The 20532-nt window shown below is 46.2% G+C and overlaps 1 protein-coding gene across 3 annotated transcripts in view; it reads right to left on the reverse strand.

Annotated features, from left to right (window-relative positions):
* LOC148024375 (oligouridylate-binding protein 1-like) overlaps nucleotides 1-20532 on the reverse strand; it is a 141955-nt gene that overhangs the window by 667 nt on the left and 120756 nt on the right. For 2 of the 3 annotated variants that reach the window (XM_087694007.1, XM_087694006.1), the window contains exons 10-11: nucleotides 334-425; nucleotides 38-211 (exon numbers count right to left, since the gene is read on the reverse strand). In XM_087694007.1, the coding sequence (XP_087550133.1) occupies nucleotides 38-211; nucleotides 334-425 (266 nt within the window). Of the gene's footprint in view, nucleotides 1-31; nucleotides 212-333; nucleotides 426-20532 lie in introns of those variants that run through there. The other variant, XM_087694008.1, reaches the window with a different exon arrangement.

Below are 20532 nucleotides of genomic sequence, written 5' to 3' on the forward strand. Positions count from 1 at the left end.
TCTCAAAAGACAGGACCTGTAACAAAAGAGACCTCACCTTAACTGGCTTCCCATATAATATTTTTCCATTTGCAGTCTGAATTGCAAGAGCAGCTTCTTCGTGTGTATGATACCTGACAAAACCAAATCCCTTGTCTCTTTGTACACGAACATCCTCTATGATTCCTGCCCCAAGCATATGAAACAGTTGATAAAGCTCAGCTTGTGTAACCTAGCAAAGGATTAAGGTCATCATTAGCAAACGAGCAGTATGATAGATACAAATGTACATGCAAAGAGAGAGAATGAAATTACAAACACAGATACAAATGCAGTATAGAGAATACTACCTACCTCATTTGCTAGGTTGCCTACATAAACTGTGGTAAACTGCGGATTACTTTCAGGTGCATCTTGAGCAACAGTCTCGGTTGTTTGCTGAAGCTCTGCAAAGAGCACACATTGTCAAATATAGACTTCTCATAAGATTAGAGATGGCACTTCTGAAATTGAAAAGACTATGTTTATGGAGCATCACTTCTAACTTCAACAAATGGATCATCAATTGGATAGGTCTACTTTTCAGGCTTGAAAAGAATTTTAAGTAGGGGTTGGATAGCTTCTCCATGCATTTTAAGCCACAGACACAAGATTGAAAGCATGCAATTACTTCTAAACTACAGACTTAAGTATGCCACATAAGCAAGTATGAAAGAGTGTGTTAAACAGTTTCTAAAAAGGGAGTACACATGCAAACATCATTTGAAAGGAGCTGCAGATTGCATCACAAGATAAAGTATGTTTCTAGTTGGCTTCATGGCCTTGGGTCAGCACTGTTTCTCAGAAATCTGGCATGGCAATCCTGCTCACAAGCTACCCCATGACATGGTAAGCACAACACCCCTGTACATCCTCATATCCACAAGCTAGGCCTCTATCCGCGGCCATGCACATGACAATCATCGCTTAAAAGCCAAGGGTATTAGACCCACACCCAAAATGACACCATCCACACCTAAGGTGATTTTACCCACACCAAAGCTGAATCCAACCCTATACTGAAACCAACCTCAACCCCTTTCAGGAGTGGCAATGCCACTTTAAGTTTGAGAGAGGGTCTTCCCCAAGGAGATAGCGCAGTTTTTCCACCCCTTGGTATCCAACTTGGCCATTGAAGCAATAAATCCTAGCTCTCCCCCTCAGCTAGTGTCTCATGGCATCTTAGATTGGTTCAATCATCCTCTCTCCATAGACTATATTTTTAGGTGTCCTAGGTCATCCTTAGGCATGTCCGGCTAGTTAGATGCCCTTTCCTTTATGTTTGGCCATACTTTTTCAAGTCTTCCACTTCACACTCACGTTTTTCATTTACTTCCACTGCATTCTACACTCACTTAGTGTAGTGAAACATTTGGTATGCAGGTTTCTTTTTTTATCCTTTCATGGTAGGTTTTGTATTTCCGTTCAAGACTAACATTGCAAGTATTTACCAGCCCTAACTAGTTGGAGAGTGTCGTGTCTTCATTCTTCATCCCTTTGCATGGTGGGCTCATAGTTGTCAGGTACGAAAGGTACGATACAGTACGGTACAAGAAAATACGGTATTAATTGGTACCTTATGATTTTATAAGGTATGGTATGATATTTATACGAAACAAATTAAGATGATTTTTTAAATAACAAAAATCATAAATCATTAAATGATAGATCATAGAATATATGCTTAAAGTGGAAATAGCCATTTCATTATAGAATAAGATAAATACATGAGGGTGACCAGCGCGGTCGCATGGGCTAAGCAAAACGTGCAATACAACAACAATCTAGTATATCTAATACAAAAAAAAGAGAGACCTATGTCATATGAATCTATGATGAGGCATCACTATCATCATCATCATCATCAGAACCATCTGAGTGCTCATCAAGAGAGTCTGAAGATGACTCCTCGGCATGCGATCAAAAGACATACTCATACTCATACTCACTGATGAAGTCAACATCATCATCAAATGATGACTCCCTAGGTGGCAGCTCTGTAGGCAAGGGGGGGATGTCATCATGACGTACGTTTTACAAAAACTGCTCATTAAGGCACAAGCGCTACATGTTTGGAATAAAGGGCCATTGTGTCTTTTATATGTGTACGGGTGTGAACACACCCTTAGCACATTGTATTTTCATACATATATCTATCTAAAAACCTAAAGTGGTACACTCATCATTGTACCGAAAAACGTGTTCACTCTCTACTCTGCTCACTCGCACTCTTTGTCTCTCTCACTATGAGTAAGGTATGTCTGCCTCAATCTCCATGCCTAACCTTTCCCTACAAACTGGTATCAGAGCTAGCAAGAGACAGCCAAGGTGCTGTAGAAGTTCGACGAGTAACAGTTGAGAGTTAGTTGATAGGAGCAAAGGGCAGGTTGCAGGCAGGCTCGTGTGTTGTAGGAGTCCGACGAGTAGCAATTGAGAGGCAGTCGACAAGAGCAATAGGTAGTAACAGTCGACTGCGGCAAGTGACTACAGCAGGCGTGGACCAAGCGTGAACAGGCGACAAGCTAGACAGGTCAGTCTCGTGACCAAACGTGGCGGGTGCGACGGCTGCTCGGCTGTGGTGACGGGCGATGATCGCAACCAGCAAAATGGAAATGGCATCGAGGCTCACGGCGCCTGATTGACGGGCTGAATTTTTCAAAAAAAAGAATTCAATCCTTTTTTTATAATTTCTTTTACCCACTGACGGGGTTTCGCACGCGTAAGCACAAAATCTCAAATCTGTGCAAAATCGGCTCAGAAATTTGGGGCTTTTCTCGAATCTGGGGATCTCAACACAGAATTGGACAGTTTGACTCAGAAAGTGCAAAGTCGGTGCACATTTGCCCGGGAATTTTGGGGCTTTTCACATTTTAGTGAAATTCTTTTAATTTCAATTAAATTAGTCCACGCAGGACTTGGAAAATTTGAGGATTTGTCCAATTTTGGTGCGAGCAAGATGCAACAGTGATATTAGTCTTAGAAATTGCAAGAACTTGCAACATTTTGTCCCTGACATTTGGGGCTTTTCATGTACATGCACAAATTGGGCTGAAATTGACCCAATTACTTGACATTGAGGCACATTGGACCCCGTGCAATTTGAGGCTTTTGCGATTTCGGCAAAATTTGTGTAGCATTTGGTCATTTTATGTACATGCAAGTTGAATTCCACGCAATTTGGACATCAACACTTAGTAAAATTTGGGGGTTTTGCTGAAATTACTTTATTTTGGCAAAATTGGACACTCCTATGCACGACAAAGGAAATGCAGATGTGTGTTTGACGCTTTGAGAGGACAAAATTTTGGGGCTTTTGACCATTCGTTTCAAATTTTAAGCCCGTGGGTACATGTACAACATTTTGGGATTTCTCATGTAATGTGATGCACATGCCCTTTGGAATAGCTGTAATCAGTTGGATAATGTTGTAGCACTTGGTTTGGTGCTTCTAAAAACTTAATTCCAGATCTGAAATCTGTACTTCTGCGTGGTCATTTTTTGCTGATTGGTACTTGTTTGTACCTTGGTCACTTGGGTGACAGTTTGGGCCTGCATTTACTGGTTTTTTGGTCACATTTGGGCTGAAAATCATGGCTGGCAGCAATGACAGCAGTAATTTGATGCACATAAAGAAGCTTTAAGGTGCACATAATTTTGCAGTTTGGCAAAAACAGTGCTACAATATCCTGTTACAAAAGAAGCAAGCAAAGCCGATCAAAACCAAAGGAGCAAAGCCCGCGGACATGGATTAGGATGATTGGGATGAGTTGAATGAACTTGCACGCTCAACCATAGAGCTATCAATTTCTAATGCCTTGCTCTTCAACATTGAAGGTTTGGATTCTGCATATGCTATATGGACTAAATTGAAAGAACTGTATGCACAGAAGAGTACTGCAAGTGTATTGGCTGAAAAAGCTTATGGATTTGTGTGAGTTTAACTCCATTTTCAGCCAGCTGGTTGCCTTGAAGTTCATGATTGATGAGGAATTTAAGGCTACTTTCTTGCTTTGCACTCTACCAGAGAGTTGGGATACATTCAGGACTGCTATGAGCAATTCTAATGTGATCCTTTTGTATGCTGATGTAGAGAGTGCTCTACTTATGGAAGAGATGAATCGGCAAAACAATGCATCCAGTAAGTCTTCCAGTGCTTTGCATACTAGCAGCAGATCACAGCAAAAGGGCAAATATGATGGCAAGGGACGTAGTAAAATACATGGCAAAGATACTGAATGCCATCATTGTGGCAAGAAGGGTCACTTTAAATGTGACTGCTACAAATAGAAGAAAAAGAAAGGAAAAGGCAAGAAGACAGATGATTGCAAGGAAGAGAAGAAGGATAGTCAGCCTAAGAAGAGCAGTGTAAAAATTGAAGAGGTGAATGTAGTCACTCATGACAGTGACAGTGGAAGTGATGTACTCCTTGTCTCTTCACATTTTGGTGCACATGCTCTACTTGCAGATACAGATGATGACATGCATACCTGGTTTCTTGATTCAAGTGCTTCCTTTCATGTCACCCCTCATCATGACTGGTTTTCCGCCTATACAAGGGATCGACATGGTATTGTCCATCTTGGGGACAACTATGCATGTGAGATTGCAGGTATTGACAGTGTGCAGTTGCAGTTTCAGCATGGCTCTATCTTTACACTTCAGCATGTACGGCATATACCTCAGCTCAAGAAGAGCTTGAATAGCACAGGCAGCTAGATGATGATGGTTTTCATACCACCTTTGGTGATGAAAAATGGAAGATCTATAAGAGATCTAGGGTTATTGCCAGAGGTTGCAAGAGTGATACGTTGTATCCACTTCATGTATCTAGTATGTGTGACCATGTTGTTGCCGTGACCAAGCAGCCAAGTGTTTCTTTGTGGCATGGCTAGCTGGGACACATGAGTCAAACAGGAATGAAAGTGCTTTCTCGTTTGGATTACTTGCCTTGTCTTCGTTATGCTGATTTTGAGCATTGTGATCATTGCATTTATGGCAAACATGCACAAACGTCTCACAAAAAGTCTCTTTCTTTGAAATCTTCTCCTCTAGAGTTAGTACATTTGGATGTATGTCAAATGCCAGGATTATCTTTAGGAGGAAAGAAATATTTTGTCACCTTTGTCGATGATGCTACACGGAAAGTATGGGTTTGCCCTATTCGTAGCAATGATGAAGTGCTCGACAAGTTTAAAAAATTCTTGGCACTGGCTGAAAACCAGACAGATAAGACACTTAAGTGTCTTCGCTTTGACAATGGTGGGGAATATGTGTCCAAAGCCTTTCACGCATTTTCTGACAGCAAAGGGATAAAAAGGGAGCTCACCCTTCATAATCCACGCCAAAATGGAGTTGCAAAGCGTATGAATTGGACCATACAGGATAAGGTTCGTACGATGCTGTCTCATGCTGCATTATCCCATGGTTTTTGAGTAGAGGCTGTTATGACAACAGTTCACTTAATTAATCGGTTACCTAACACGTCTTTTGGGGGGGGAGGGGTAGGGTTCCCCAAGAAGCGTGGTCCAGCAAGCCACCTTCATATGCTCATCTGAAAGTATTTGGCTACGAGGTTTATGTGCACATTTGTAAAGTAAATTGTGGGATCCCGAGAAAAGGAAAGTAGTACGCAGCAATGACGTTATCTTCCGGGAAGATTGCATGCACAAACAGCACAAAAAGATTGAGGAGATCGGTAGGGTTGTATTCCGGGAAGAAATACCTTTTGGACAACAAAATGTGCCTACTGCAAATACCTGCTGCAAATCTTGTGATTATTGAATGGACAGCAAATACCTGCTGTAAATGAACCTGTAAATGCAGGAAATAATGCTGGAAATGATCAGCCAGGACAACCAGGACAGCAAGCTGTTAATGCTGATTTTGCAGACTGAAATGCCAAGACAACATGCTGAAAATGGAAATTTGCAGGAACAACCAGCAAACAATGACCATTGGGTTAGGAGATTGCCTAGGGCTACTACACAACATGACAGGTTTGTTCCTGGTGCAATTAATGTGCCTGATTATGTCATGCTGACACACGATGGTGAACCGTCTTGCTTCAAGGAAGCAATGGACAAACAGGACAACAAGAAATGGTATAAAGCCATGCTGTCAGAGATGGAATCTCTTGAAAAAAATGGCACTTGGGACTTGGTGCAGTTGCCTAAAGGGCAAAAAATCCTTCCATGCAAATGGGTTTACAAAATGAAGGTCACTTCTGGTTCCTCACCAAAGTACAAAGCAAGATTGGTTGCAAAGGGGTACGAGCAGGAGCATGGAATTGACTTTGATGAGATTTTCTCTCTTGTAGTCAAGATGACTACATTAAGAACCATTTTGGGCTTGGTTGTAGTCGAGGATATGAAGCTCATACGGATGGATGTAAAGACTGCGTTTTTACATGGTGATCTGTATGAAGACATATATATACAGCAGCCTGAAGGGTTTGTTGAACAAGGGAAGGAAAAAATGGTATGTAAACTCAAAAGGAGTTTGTATGGGCTGAAACAAGCACCAAGAGAATGGTATCATAAGTTTGATATATTCATGCAGTCCCAAGGCTTTCATAGAAGTCAAGTGGATCACTGCTTGTACACCTAGAAAACAACAGATGGCAGCCTGATTATCTTGGTTTTGTATGTAGATGACATGCTAATTGCTAGCAAGGATACTCATGCCTTGGATTCACTGAAACAAAGTCTTCATGGCAGCTTTGACATAAAGGATCTGGGTGATGCAAATCACATTCTTGGCATGCAAATACTGAGAGATAGATCTACAGGCTTACTCTATCTATCTCAACAGGAGTATATCTCCAAAGTTTTGCAGCGTTTCAATATGGAGGGGGGGGAAAACAATTAGGGTTCCATTGCCTCCATATGTGAAACTCAGTGCAAAGGACAGCCCTACATCTGATGATGAGAAAGCAGAAATGACCAAGATACCATATGCTTCAGTTGTTGGCAGTTTGAAGTATGCTATGGTTGCTACACAACCTGACATTGCTTTTGCAGTGGGAGTGGTTAACAGAGACATGGCAACCCCTCGCAAAAAGCATTGGGATGCAGTGAAACGTATTATGAGATACCTCAAAGGCACAAAGGAGTTGTGCATTTGCTTTGGAAAGCAGAAGGCATATGTTGTTGGCTTTATGGATGCAGATTATGCTGGTCATGCGGATTGCACGAATTCCACTTCTGGGTATGTGTTTACTTTCACAGGAGGAGCAGTCTCTTGGATCTCCGAGCTACAAAAGTGTGTTACATTGTCTACTACAGAAGCAGAGTATGTAGCTGCCACTGAGGCATGCAAGGAGGCTTTATGGCTTTCACGTCTTGTGGGAGAGCTTGGCATCATAGAGTTACGTGTTCTCCATTGTGATAGTCAAAGTGCTATCATGCTAGTGCGGAATCCTGTCTTTCATGCAAAGACAAAGCACATACAGGTGAAGTACCACTTCATTAGAGATGTACTTGACAGCAAGAGCATTGAGCTTGTCAAAGTGCATACAGATGATAATCCTGTAGACCTTCTCACGAAGGATCTTCTAGCAGAGCGGTTTGCTCATTGCCGACAGATGATGGGAGTTGGATAGATATATTTATTTTAGCTTTGTACATACCTAGACTTAGCTGATTGTTTTCTCCTCTTAAGGCACATTGCCTTTAGGTGGGAGGTTGTTGGGAATAAAGGGCCATTGTGCCTTTTATATGTGCGAACACACCCTTAGCACATTGTACTTTGATCCATATATCTATCTTACAACCTAAAGTGGTACACTCGTCATTGTACCGAAAAATGTGTTCACTCTCTTCTCTGATCACTCGCACTCTCTCTATCTCTCTCACTCCACGTAAGGTCTGTCTGCATCGATCTCCGTGCCTAACCTTTCCCTACAAGCATGGCTTTCGCCTCCTCGATCTCATGCTCATTCCACTCATTCCATAGAGTGGATATCACTATCTGGCGCGCAAGGCGGACAGCACCTCATAAAGCCGGTTCAACAATAACCACATGTAAGCAAAGCGAGTTGAATAAGGCTTCTTCAACTCTAGTATACTATACTCACGATACATCGCAAGTACCTTTACCTTTATCGTGAAGAATGTGACAATTGATGTAGCTTTGCGGAGAACCCTCTTCACCCACTTGAGCTTCCCAATGTTCTCCATGAGCAAGTTCAAACAATGACTTGCACATGGAGTCCACACAATCACAGGGAACTCGGCCTCAAGTAAACGATCGATGGGCCGACAATTCGATGCATTATCGCTAACAACTTGCACCACATTTAAGGGGCCCACCTACAACCACAATTTACAAATTACAAGTTATGTGTAAATCAAATTTCAATTATGAATCATGATATTTATTACTATTATAATGAAAGAAAGTGAAACATATTTAAAACGTAAATTGCAATGTATATCTCAATGATAGCTTGTCCGTCATTTTTCTCTTGCTCTTGCCGATATCTACGGCCCGTAAAAAGTAATTGCCGAGTGGACATGAGATGAGTATGTTGATGATTCCCCGTTTATTATGATCTCTCCATCCATCGGTGAGACCATCTCTCGTTCTCTTCATCAATCTTTCTCGTCCTCATGTCATTGTATGTGACACCAGTCCATCCTTCATATGGATCCACATTGGCAATGGCTTTTAGCATCTTCTTTCATTGCTCTTGCTTTAGGACATTGAATGCAAGATTGCAATCAATCACCGTGCTTGCGAGCTTAAGAGAGAAACGATTGTCTCTCCAGTACTGCATGAGCCTCCACTCTTTGTCTTTTACCAGACCCGGATGCGGATGTGGAGCCCCCACCACCAATGGTAGAGACCTCTTTTGCATCAGTTGAGGATACGCCCACATTGGATGCTTCCTCGTTAGTAGGCATAGGAGTTGGTGTTGATAAGCCAGTTCCTCCTCCTCTTGTGGATCCCCCTCTCATCTTGGTGAGAATCTCCTCCGCAATGTTTTGAGGGATCTCCTTGCATGGAGCAACTTGTCCCCCCCGTCTCAGAAAGATGTTGGAGAAGCCGAGTTGCACCACTTGTATAGCGCTTCCCACAATACTTGTATGTCCAATGGTGGGAGTTGGACTTCTTTGTGTCCCTCTCCACATGGATCGCATGCAAATTGAAGGCCTCATGCTTCTCGCGAGTCACGGTGCCAATGACGGATAAAGAGACCAGAGAGAGAGAGAGAGAGAGATGCTTAAGTCTCCACTCTTGAAAGTTGAGAGGGAGACTTGAGAGGCCGGAGGGTTGGGGTAAAGTTGAAAGAGCAAGAGTGAGAGAGAGGAGATGGGAGATAAGAATGACAAATGCTCTAATAGGGTGCAGGATAGAGGGGATGGGAGATGAGATTTGAGAATGGAAAATGCTTGGATAGGGTGCCCTGATGCAGGAAACAGGGGATGGGAGGTGAGATTCGAGAATGACAAATCACAAGTCCATTCAATAATCAAGATCCAAGAGAGGAAGCTGAGAATGGTAAGTCACAAGTGCCTGCTGAATTGGTGTAGAAGCATGGAGGAGAGGAGTACCTTTTGTAGATGACAAAAGGGTCAAAGTTCAAACAGTCAAAGAGGGTTCAGCGGTCAAAGAGAGAGTTGCCAGCTAGAAGGAATCGAAAGCGGGCTGGGGAGGGGAGTGCATGGCTGAAAATGGGGGTGGGGTGAGGTATCCAAGGCTTCCCACCCCCCAAAAAGTGCCATGCAGGCAGGCAGAGTGAAAGCAAGGGCGCAAGAAACACGTGACGCGGGATGCGGGATGCGCAGGCGATGTGGCCGAAACAGGCCCAAAATAACATACAAATTCATATGAATATGTACCGTACAGTTTGTATCATACGAACCTGTCTGTACGACGTACCAAGGCAACTATGGGTGGGCTACTATCCTAATGCTTCTCAGCTAGCATGGAGTCCTCTCCCAAGGTTGAGATTTGGACCTGCCTACACCACTTGGTTACCACGGCCCTCTCCCAAGATTGAGGACAAGCATGTTCCATATACTACATGGTTGACTCTCCTTTTGGATCTTCCAACTAAGGGGTGTCAAGTGTACTGTCATCATTAGTCTCAATCATTTCATCTTGGTCACCCCATCCTACCCTCTAACCCTCCCCTTCCCTCTACCATCCTACCCCACCTCTCTATCCTTCTACACCGCAGTCCTTCCGCCCCTACCCTTTGTCCTCGCGCCTCACCTTCAGCTGCATTACAGCCCTGCCCCGGCTTCATCCAGCCTTCTACTCCTGACCTCGCCATGCACTTAACCCTCACCCTGCCCTTCTTGCCCTCTACCCCCGACCCCACCCAACCTTTGTAACCCCCTGCCTTGATTTGGTAAACCTTCCACAGCCTTCCTGACCATCCTTTAGGGTCTATCTAAGCAAAATCCAAGGGGGGAAGGGGAAGCCCCTTGGGGATCTACTCACCAACCAACTTTCCCATTGGGTCTCAACACTCATATGGATGGAGAGAAAGAAGACATTTGCTACAGCAATCAGTCTTCAGATACCTTTGGTCCCCCCCAACAGCAACAAAACCTTCACCACAAGAGTCTTACCTCTTGCAGGAGGTGAAAAAAGTTCAAGGAGAGTTGGCAGCAATGAAACAAGTAATGATCAACAAGCAGGAACACAACAAAGAACCCATGAAGAACAAACAACAGAAAGCAAAGGAAGACGCCATACCATAGTCATTACAAGCAGAATTGGCCAACCATATATAAAAAGTGAACACATCTAATTCAACACATTTTTGTGAAGAGGTTATGTCACTAATTAAGGAGATAAGGATTGGTGGTCTACCCCCAAGATGGGATAGGGGAAATCTTGCTCTAGAGCTTGAACAAGATTTCATTCTAGAAACATATGTTTTATTAGTACAATTAAGCAAGGTTGTCCCTTTTGTAGATTTGGGAGAGCCCATGAGCGCCCATGAGCATTATCCCAAAAAGCACTTGAGCAAAAGTCAGTTACATGGATATGATCGAGAAGGTAGCTGTGCTGAAGCAAACTAGATCCCTACAACGGACAAAAGTATGGATAGTGGATGAGTTGATCCCACTCCAGTTAAAAAACAACCAATAGAATTAGCCAAAGTCAAAGAGACACAAAGAATAGCAAGTGAGCAATGTATTAGAAGGGAAAACAGTCGTCAAGGAGTTCCACACCCCACTTTCCCATAAATAAATTTATCATTTAATGGGATTTAGCTATCCTCTATCGTTGGAATGGAACTCATTGTTGTTTTTTTTTTTGCAAATAAAGTGTGGCTAATTATATTACTTCAGTAAAAACCTGAATACAAGGAAGTGCTCTTGCTCAACAGACTAGATGGAGCTGATGTAGAGTTACACATATATCAAATGTACAAGCGTTTTAGGGTAGTCCAGGGGGGATGGGGGCAAGAAGCAATGGAGGGGGGTGTATCGCCATCTGGGGCTGCAATATGAAAAACAAGTCCTAGCCACCCCAAGTGCGCATGAAATGAGAACGGAGCTCATGACGAGCTCTAGACTCGCCCTGCACTTGGTCCCATCGACCACGGAGCGAGTGGATGATAGAGGTCCAGAGTTCTGCTAAGGTCACATGTGCTGAAAGTCTCTCTCCGGCAAAAGCCTCCTGACACCACATCTTCCAAATATACCATCCAGTAAGACTCCCTATAATCTCCTATACCTCCGAACGGTCTGCTATGGGCTCGAGTACCTAGCGGATGGGTAGAGCCTCCAACCTGACCACTGCACGCGATCCTGCCTCAATAATGAATATCGCGTCCTGCATCTTGGCCTCATATAGAAGGTGACAGCCCTAGCTGCCTGCCAACCAACAGAAAGCTCCCCATGAGATACATCCAAGGTTGGGTGCTATACGGCAGAGGATGCAGCATGCTCCTCTCAACACGAGGTGCGCCGCCTCCCACCACCAAAGGCTACTATGTGCAACCTTACAACCTCCCTCCTTGTGCATCTAGGCTAGCCAACTTCCCACCGCCAGACCTCCATGTGCCACCAACCATAAGAAATGCGATACCCTCCTCGGCCTCCAGCTATCCCATAGGCGATGCCAAAAGGTCCATCAGAAAGCCAACATGATGCTATGCTCCGCCCAGTGCTTGCTATGTGACAGCGCTCAATCCATGTCCTTCTGCATCAGTACGTGTCTGCCAATCTTGGCTCTGTACTCCAAGAACCTCGCTGGCTTCTTGGCAACTGCAATGGCCGGCCATAGCCACTCTCTCAAATCCCACTCCAACTCATCAAGTGGCTTACCCTCCTAGATCCAGAGGCACCACTTTCTGCACTCCTCCCAAAAGACATAAGGGTCCAACCGCCATGTCTTCTGCTAAATACCAACCACCCAAATCCTCCTGCATGGAAGGACAACTATCCCCTCATCCTCTTGCCCTCTGTCAAGGGCTAGACGCCTTCCCTCCTGTACGGTGAAGAAAGTCCCATGTGGGGTACCTTCCACTTTGTTTTTGTTTTTGTTTTTTGAGCACGGTGCCTCCCACTCTACCTGCCATCTGTAGGGGGATACCTACTGGTGAGAACTTGGCAGCCCATACCTCCCCAAGCTCTACTGGCTCTCGTCTCGAGGGGGCAAGCCACTCCTGAGGTATAGCTGCGTCTATCTCCCTCGTCCATCATCCTGTACACCTCCCGCCATCGGGGGGGGAAGCCACTCCTGAGGTATAGCTGCAAAACCCCCTCGTCCATCATCTTGTACACCTCCCGCCATGTCCGGATGGTACGAGCCGGGCCGGTCTTCCACCTAGCCCATTGGATGTGGGGGCGCTCACCAATCTGTACCCCCTCCCGATCTCTGACCTGGAGGCTCCAGATCACCGGCTGGCTGTCTATCTCCTCCTGGCAACCTGGGGGGTTCTCAATTAGGGCCTTACGAAGGCCCTACCACACACGAAGCAAATTGCGTAGGAAGGGGAATCTAGGGGGGTGATCTCAGCTATTGTGAAGATCCATCTCAAGGATGGCCTCCACTCACCGCCAAGCTTGGGTCTACACTCCTAGAGACCCTCCTGTGATAGAACCTTCCAGGTTTGCCCTCCTAGTGTAAGGCCGCGAACTACTAGCTTGGCCAAGAGGGCCATAATCTGATACTCTGGATCTATGATCCCCAACCCTCCCTCTGACCGACGCCGGATGATGATCGCCCACACCACCTTGGCCCAAGAATCCCTAGAGCCGTCTGACCTAGCCCAAAGGAAGTTCCGCACTAAGCGGCGAAGTTGTACTACACGATGAGGCGAAGCACTTATACGAAGAAATGTACCAAGCTGTCACTAGGAGAACCTCATTAACCACCACGGATCGGCCTGCTAGGGAAAGGCGAGCGGTACTCCATTAACTTAGCTTCCTGCGAATAGAGTCAAGCACTGGAAGAAACTGCTGGGCAAGAGCGATGTCGAGTCCCACCTAGAACCCTAGGTAACGAACGGTCTGCCCTCTGCACACCCATCCAAATCCCAAGTGAACGCCCCACTCTATGCTAGAGTCTGGGTCTGTAAGGAAACAAACCGACTTTTGCCACTTGATTTTTGCTCCCGTTGCAGTACAGAGCACATCAAGAGCCAATCTCACTCTCTCCGGCATCAACTCATCATCCTCTACATAGAGTGTTGTATCATTTGCATACTCAGAGTCTCACAGCTCCGTCTCCTCTCTCACTCGAAGTCGGAGGCCGCGTAACCCACTCACATGTGACCTGCGAAAGTGAGAGATTGCCTCTGCAAAGAGTAGGAACAGGTACAGGGCCAAGGGGCAGCCCTGCCGAACCAATCTCTCTAGTCGAAAGTCCTCCCCTCGCCTACCACCTATAAGGACCCTGTTGGTGGTCGATCTATAAACTCTTGAGACCCCACGGATCCATGCCTTGGAAAACCCCAACCTCACCATAGTGCCCTCTAACAAGTCCCAGTCCACCTTGTCATAGGCCTTTTTGAAATCCAAGAGTAGTACAACCAGTCCCTGACCACTATGTTGGGCCCAGTTTGTCGCGTCAAAGAAAGTGAAGACATTGTCAAGGATGCTCCTATCCTGGACAAAGCCTGTCTGTGTGTCATGAATGATGTCTGGAAGCACAGGGTGGAGTCACCTATCAATCATCTTTGCTAGTGCCCTATAGGCCACTGACAACAAGGTGATCGGTCTCCACTGGGATAGCTCCAACCGATCTCCCCCTTTAGGGAGGAGATTGATAAGACCTGCCGAAAGACTCCATGGCATCCATCTAGAAGTGAAAATCTCCTTGAAGGCCAGCAATAAGGGGTCCTTTACCACCTCCCAGTAGGTAGTGAAAAAGGCCTTAGAGAGGCCATTCTATCCCGCGCATTTCTGCCTGTCCTGTGTATGGAAACCCTTCACTAGTTCTTTCTCTATGAAGGGGGCTAGGAGGGAGCGTCCCATCTCCTCTGTGATGAGGGACCGGATGTGATCCCAAACTTTCTATCTACATCGTTGTCCTCTAGCTAAAGCTGTCTCCTGCTAGAAAAGGCGCCTGTAGTAGTCAATGCCAATCTCCAACACCTTGTCTGGGCTAGAACAAGTCCTCCCATACTGATCCTCAAGTCTGTGTATATGCTCTCCTGAAATGCGGGGATGATGCACCTGGAAAATTTCCCTGCACATCATGTCTCCTTTCCACGCCCAGAATGCTGCTAAGGTATGGAATGAGAACTCCGAGCCCCTGTCCTCTAGGCCAGAAATGGCTGCTCGTGCGCGCACCTGTTGTGCCTGGAGGATGGGACTCCCTTGTGCCTCCTGTAGTAATCTCTGTATGGCTGCTAGGTCCCATCGGAGTGCTCTCTCCTCCTCCCAGCTCTGCTGCCTAGCCTGTAAGGCTGCCTCCTGGCAGATACTGCTCGACTTGGCTAGGACCTCTGCAACTTCTTCTGCGATCCGGTCCCTCTTGCCTCACTCCCTAGTCCAAATCTACTCAATCTGTCTCTTCACCTCCTCCCTCATATAGATCGAGTAAGGGATTTGACAGGATCACGTGTCTAGGGCAGATGGTGGGGGGGTCAAGTGTCAGGAGAATCGGCGAACAAAGTGGTGCTTGCCAACTGCCCTACCTGGCCTCCGCAAGAGCATCCCCACTCTCCCACGTAGAACCTGTCCAGCCGCTCCAACAAGACTCTGTCTAACTGAGTGTATCCCCAAGAGAAATCCAACGATCTCTCCCTCTTGTGGAAAGCTAGGTCTCTCCAAGCATCGTGAGCTCCTACTGCCAGTAGGAAGACCTCCCAAACCCTGCTAGTCCTCTAAGACCTCCAGGTTGTTGAAGTCTCCTCCAACGATCCAAGAGTCCACCTCTAAGAGTCGTGCTACGATCTCCACCCAGAACATCCTGCATGCCCTAACCTCATTAGGGGCATAGACATTGAGGACTCCAAGGTGCTAGTCCTCAATATCCAATCTGATCCATAGAACCCTCCCTGCCACGATCGTCCCATGGTCTCATACACAGGAGGTGAGACTCAAACCAATAGAGATGTATATGCCTCCACTCTTGCTGTAGGCATCGATGGTGTGCTTCCAGTAAGTGTGTGAACTGCTCGAGAGTACCTTCCCTACCTCCTGGACCTGGGCGGGAGTGAGCTTGTACTCTTGTATCAATAAGATGTCGATCTGTCCGACAAGGGCATACTGCAACTCCTACCGAACAAATCAACTTTCTAGAACCTCGTGCTCCACTATAGTGGAGGCTATTTATATTCCAAGATGCAAGATGTAAACTCATGGGGATACTTGTGACTGACCGAATAAACATTTGTTCGGTCTGGAAGCTACTAACGAGCAAGAGGAGCTATGAGGCATGCGGATACACTTCATTGCCGGCCTGGACGGTAAACTCCATTCCCCCATGGTAGCCCTTGGGCAGACCATGGGAGTGATGGATGTGCTTGGTGGTACCACGAAGGCATCTATCACCCAAGCTAAGAGGCGAGACACTATGCACTTGTAGAAAAGGGCCACCTCTGCCAAGGGCCACTCAATCAAATCCATCGGGGCTCTCCACTGCGGAGGGGCTCGAAAGATAATGCTTAGATGTGGGACCTCAGCCCGAGCCCACTAGTTAATGTCCATCACGCAACCTGGCCACTGTTGGGAGAAGAGTGCCAATCCACCTTCTCCCATCCACTAGGAGATGTGATCTGCCACTTGGCTCTTCACCTCCTCTATCTGGGTCGACGTCCAACATGTTGTGTGATACATTTTAAGGAAAAAAGCATAGTTTGGTTCATCCGATGGTGCCAATAGATGGAGCTTCCCGCTCCTTGACTTGCATACCACGAAGATTCCCACCTCCAGGGGTAGCAAGAACTCTCTGCGCTCCGCAACTCTCAGGTAAGATCATGGCGCACTACAAAAGAACTCCTGTGGTAGCAGCTACGCATGCCTCGAGAAAGTGTAACGGGTGACATGGACGGAGGAGCTGGTAGCTGTGTGGGGAGGGGCTAGACTGCCAGTGAGTGGAGGATATGGGTGTATGGGGGTTCTCACCTCTTATGGGGAGGGGGGCGGGCTGTATGACGGGGGAGGGGGGGGTAGGGGTCCCCTGTGCTAGGTGGGGATCAGGGGTACTGGTTGGCGGGGGGGATGGTGGAGAGGGGGAGGATCGAGGGGTGGTGGGGTGGTTGAAGGCACATGGCCTATGTGGGGGAGGGCTGGTAGATCTGGAGGGTAGGGGCTATGGACTAGGGTCGAGAGGGGGGCCGTGAGGAAGGGGGGGTGACGGATGTGGTCCCTCGGGTAAGGTCGCTTGTGACGCCTCTCTAGGGGGTGGATGTGTAGGCATGTGGTCCTTCCTGGTGGAGCGAGGAGTAGACAGTGGCTGTGTCTGAGCGGCTAGCTACAGCCCCCCTTGCCGTCTCCCTCTCTGTTGTCTCTGGACCCGTGTGAAACTGTCCGCATCCACCTATGGGCCTTTCGGCGAAGCTGCCTTGGCTCCAAAGCACGTGCACTCTGCTGCCAGATGCCCAAAATCATGGCAACATAGGCACTGTCCGAGCTGCCTTGTCACAATAACTTGCTACCTCGAGGAGTATGCATCTGCCTCAATCTCTAAAAATTGTGGTATGTTCTTTGTCTCTTTCAATGCCACCCATACCTTCGATACTCCTACAGCTGTCACTGCATCCGCAAAAGAGGCAGAAAGAACAATGACAAAGAGCCGTCCAAAGCCTTCCACAAGCTGACGATACTCTATCGCCAGTCCAAGAAAGAGTAGGGTGACTGCGCATCTAAGGAAATTATTGTGGAGCGCAAATGCCTCCACTGTAAAACCAATGTACCAAGGAACCATGTAAATGACCCCCTTTGTGGAGGCATAGGGTGAAGTGGCCACTAACTCCTAGGTTGTGTCTGCCGAGGTGAGTCATACCATGAAGATCCCTTGCCCCATGAGAATCGCCTCCACAATCTGCGCCGTGCCAATGCGCAGCGTGAAGTGAAGCCAGTCTTGAAGCTGAGCCCTAGACACGGAGTGTCCTACGACCTAACCAAAGATCGTTGATTCTTTTAGCTCCATTTCTGTGGCATGAACTACGAAGAGTTGTTCCTTAGAAAGGACTACGCACAAGGTATTTGACCTGGCGGCACTCGCAGAATGCACCTGCGTCTAACCAAAGGTTTCCATTGCGCGTCCCTTCTAAGAACCTACCAAACACACTGCTGTATTTCCGGAGGAGGGGGTGTTGTTGCTGCAAGTGGAGGGAGCAACCGGGAGGGAAGGAGGGGGGTTCTATTTTGCCGGCCGTGGAGGCACCGGGCAGCACAAGTGATTGCATCATGCTAGACCGGCACAGTTGGGGGACCTGGCACCACAAGGTGAAGGCCAACACTGCTTGGGGGTCACAGTGGGGTCCCTAAATGTGGAGGGGCCCGAATGTCTGCCCGGGGTAGCGGGAGAGAAGAAACCCAAGGCGGGGAAGGAAGGGGGCAGCGCGGATGGATGTAGGCGGCGAGCAGGGGTCACCCTGCAAATAGACTGCAAGGCGCGCAACACGAGATGATACAGAGGAGTCAGGCGGCAAGAAGGAAGGACAGCATATGGGCGAGGAAGAGGGGGGCACACGCCCAGCATGGTGGCAAGGAGGATGGGGGACAGCGAAGTGCCGAGAGGAAGGGGGAACAACGCGATGGCGGCAGTGTCAGGCGAGGGGAAGATGAGACTGCCCAAGAATGACAACATCACATACCCGTTACAACCCCAATCTAGTCATCCAATTAAATTCGTCTCGCTGCAATTCTTTATCTGGGCAATCAAGCAACCTTGAAGTGGCAAATACTTTTGCCTATAATCAATTAGACTCCTTTCAAAGATCAAGAGGACACCAAATAGTAAAGCGAAGAATCTCTTGCCAAGAGGCAATCAAATGAGCCAAAAGAAATGACTGTGACGATTTAAGAGGCCTTGTAGAATTCAGCACATGCTACCAAGATGCCGAAATAAGTGTGTAACCATGGGAGATACCAATCTACTCAATGAAAATTTCTCCAACATCAGTTCAATGATGAATTTGCACACAAAGGGCTTGCAAAAGCACCATTCTCAGAGCTCTCATATGAAGATTAACATCCAAGAAAGCAGTTCCTCCCAACTGTTGTGTAGTAATATGCTGCCAAGATATCCACACCTGACCCAAATGATTGCCTTTCTTTTTCCATACCATAAAAGAGAGACTTGTTGGTCCACGAAAGCAAGGGTAAAAAATACGAGACCATGCGAATTGTGATAGATTGTACCACTTTGAGCCACACATAAGGAGGCCAGCATTGAGATTTCCAAGACATAAACTTATCACGAATTCGAGAGGACATCCAATCAAGCAATGCTCGGGGAGGGACATCCACACCAATAGGATATCCCAAATGTCGGGTAATATCTCCTTTAGAAACAAGAATTCCTTACTAGACAAATACTCGCAAATCAGTCTCCATACAAGAGATCGACATTGACTTTTGAGCATTAATATGAAGGCTCAAGGCCAAACCAAATAAACTTTACATAGCCATTGCCTGATTAACATTAGTCCCATGAGCTTTAAGAAACATAAAGGAATTGTTTGCCAAGGATTGACCCAAAAGTTGAGAACCACTACGAACTTAAAAACCAACAATCTCCCTATCCTCAGCCAACCAATCCAATGTGGACTTTGAAGTTCTCTCTGTCTATGGATTGACTCTAAGTGATCAATGGGTCAAAATGTGTCTAAAGTTTCCTACCCTTTGTTTTGTTTAGTTGCCTTGGAGATTTCTCAAGCGCTTTAACGATGCTTACAATCACTATCAAATTCAAGAAAAGCCAGAGAGTGATGTGCAAAGTCAAGATTTCTTCCTTTCAAAATCAATGTGCATATGCAAAAGCAAACCCACAAAGTAGTACGATCGTTGAGAAGCCAATGTGTCAAGCTAGACCCAATGCAATCCAAGGACTAGACTTCTAGAATGCAAGCTTAGATGCTTCCTAAATGTAGCTCTTCTAACATAAACGAGAAAGAACTTGATGTACTCGCTTTAGGTCTGAAGTTTCAACTCAAAATGTTTAATATGTTAAAGTTACAAAAGTTAGGAGGTAAAATCATAAGAGTCTACAAGGGTGTCAAGGATAGAATCCTTCTTGCATGAGACTCAATGTACCCAAGGGGGGTATGCATTTGGGTGCTTGAGGGGATAGAAAGTACCTCAACTAGGAGCCCTCAAGCCTAAGTGCAACTAAAGCATTCATGAAAGCTAAAATTCCTAAGATATACTCTTAGGATGTGAGTGTCTTAAGGACAAATTGACAGAGTTGTTTCCAATAATGCAATCCCAACTACTAGGGTCGAGATGCTTGGGTTGCACCTATGTAAGAAACCATAGGGTGGATGACCAATGCAAGCATAAAGCAGTCAAAGGGCATCCTTGATAAAAAGAGCGAGATCAAGCAATCTCATCTGCGACTCCCCCATTAAGCACAACGTGTACCACTATATCTTAACTGAGTGTCAATGAGAGAACTCATGTGGGGACCAAAGCCCAAGGTAGACATCAATTGCTACATGAAAGACCAATTAACATGGTCAAAAGCCTTTTCAATATTCAATTGATTCATAATCACCTATTGGCTCAAGGCTTTAGCATTCAATCCCCATTTGAACATTCAAAACTTATGCATGATGTTCCAAATATTATGCATGATGTTCCATCCCTTAATGAAACCATACTGATAGGGATGATTCAAATGTGGAAACACTTTCTGCAATCTATGGGCAATGACATTGGAAAAGATTTAATACAAGGAGCCCATAACAAAAATGGGCCTCCACTATTTCAAAGTGAATGGGAAAGGAACCTTGGGCAACAAAAGAATAACTATAATTGTCCAATCCATATCCGGATCTCTAGATGTGCTGGCAAAAGCGAGTCAATGGGTCCTTAAGCTGTTCCACATGGGCTGAGAATAGCTCATTAGGGAGTCCATCCCAACCTAGGA

Source organism: Lygodium microphyllum, chromosome 15 (genome assembly GCF_053477565.2).
Source record: "Lygodium microphyllum isolate KBCC chromosome 15, Lygodium_microphyllum_v1.1.10, whole genome shotgun sequence".
In the NCBI taxonomy this organism is placed as follows: Eukaryota; Viridiplantae; Streptophyta; class Polypodiopsida; order Schizaeales; family Lygodiaceae; genus Lygodium; species Lygodium microphyllum.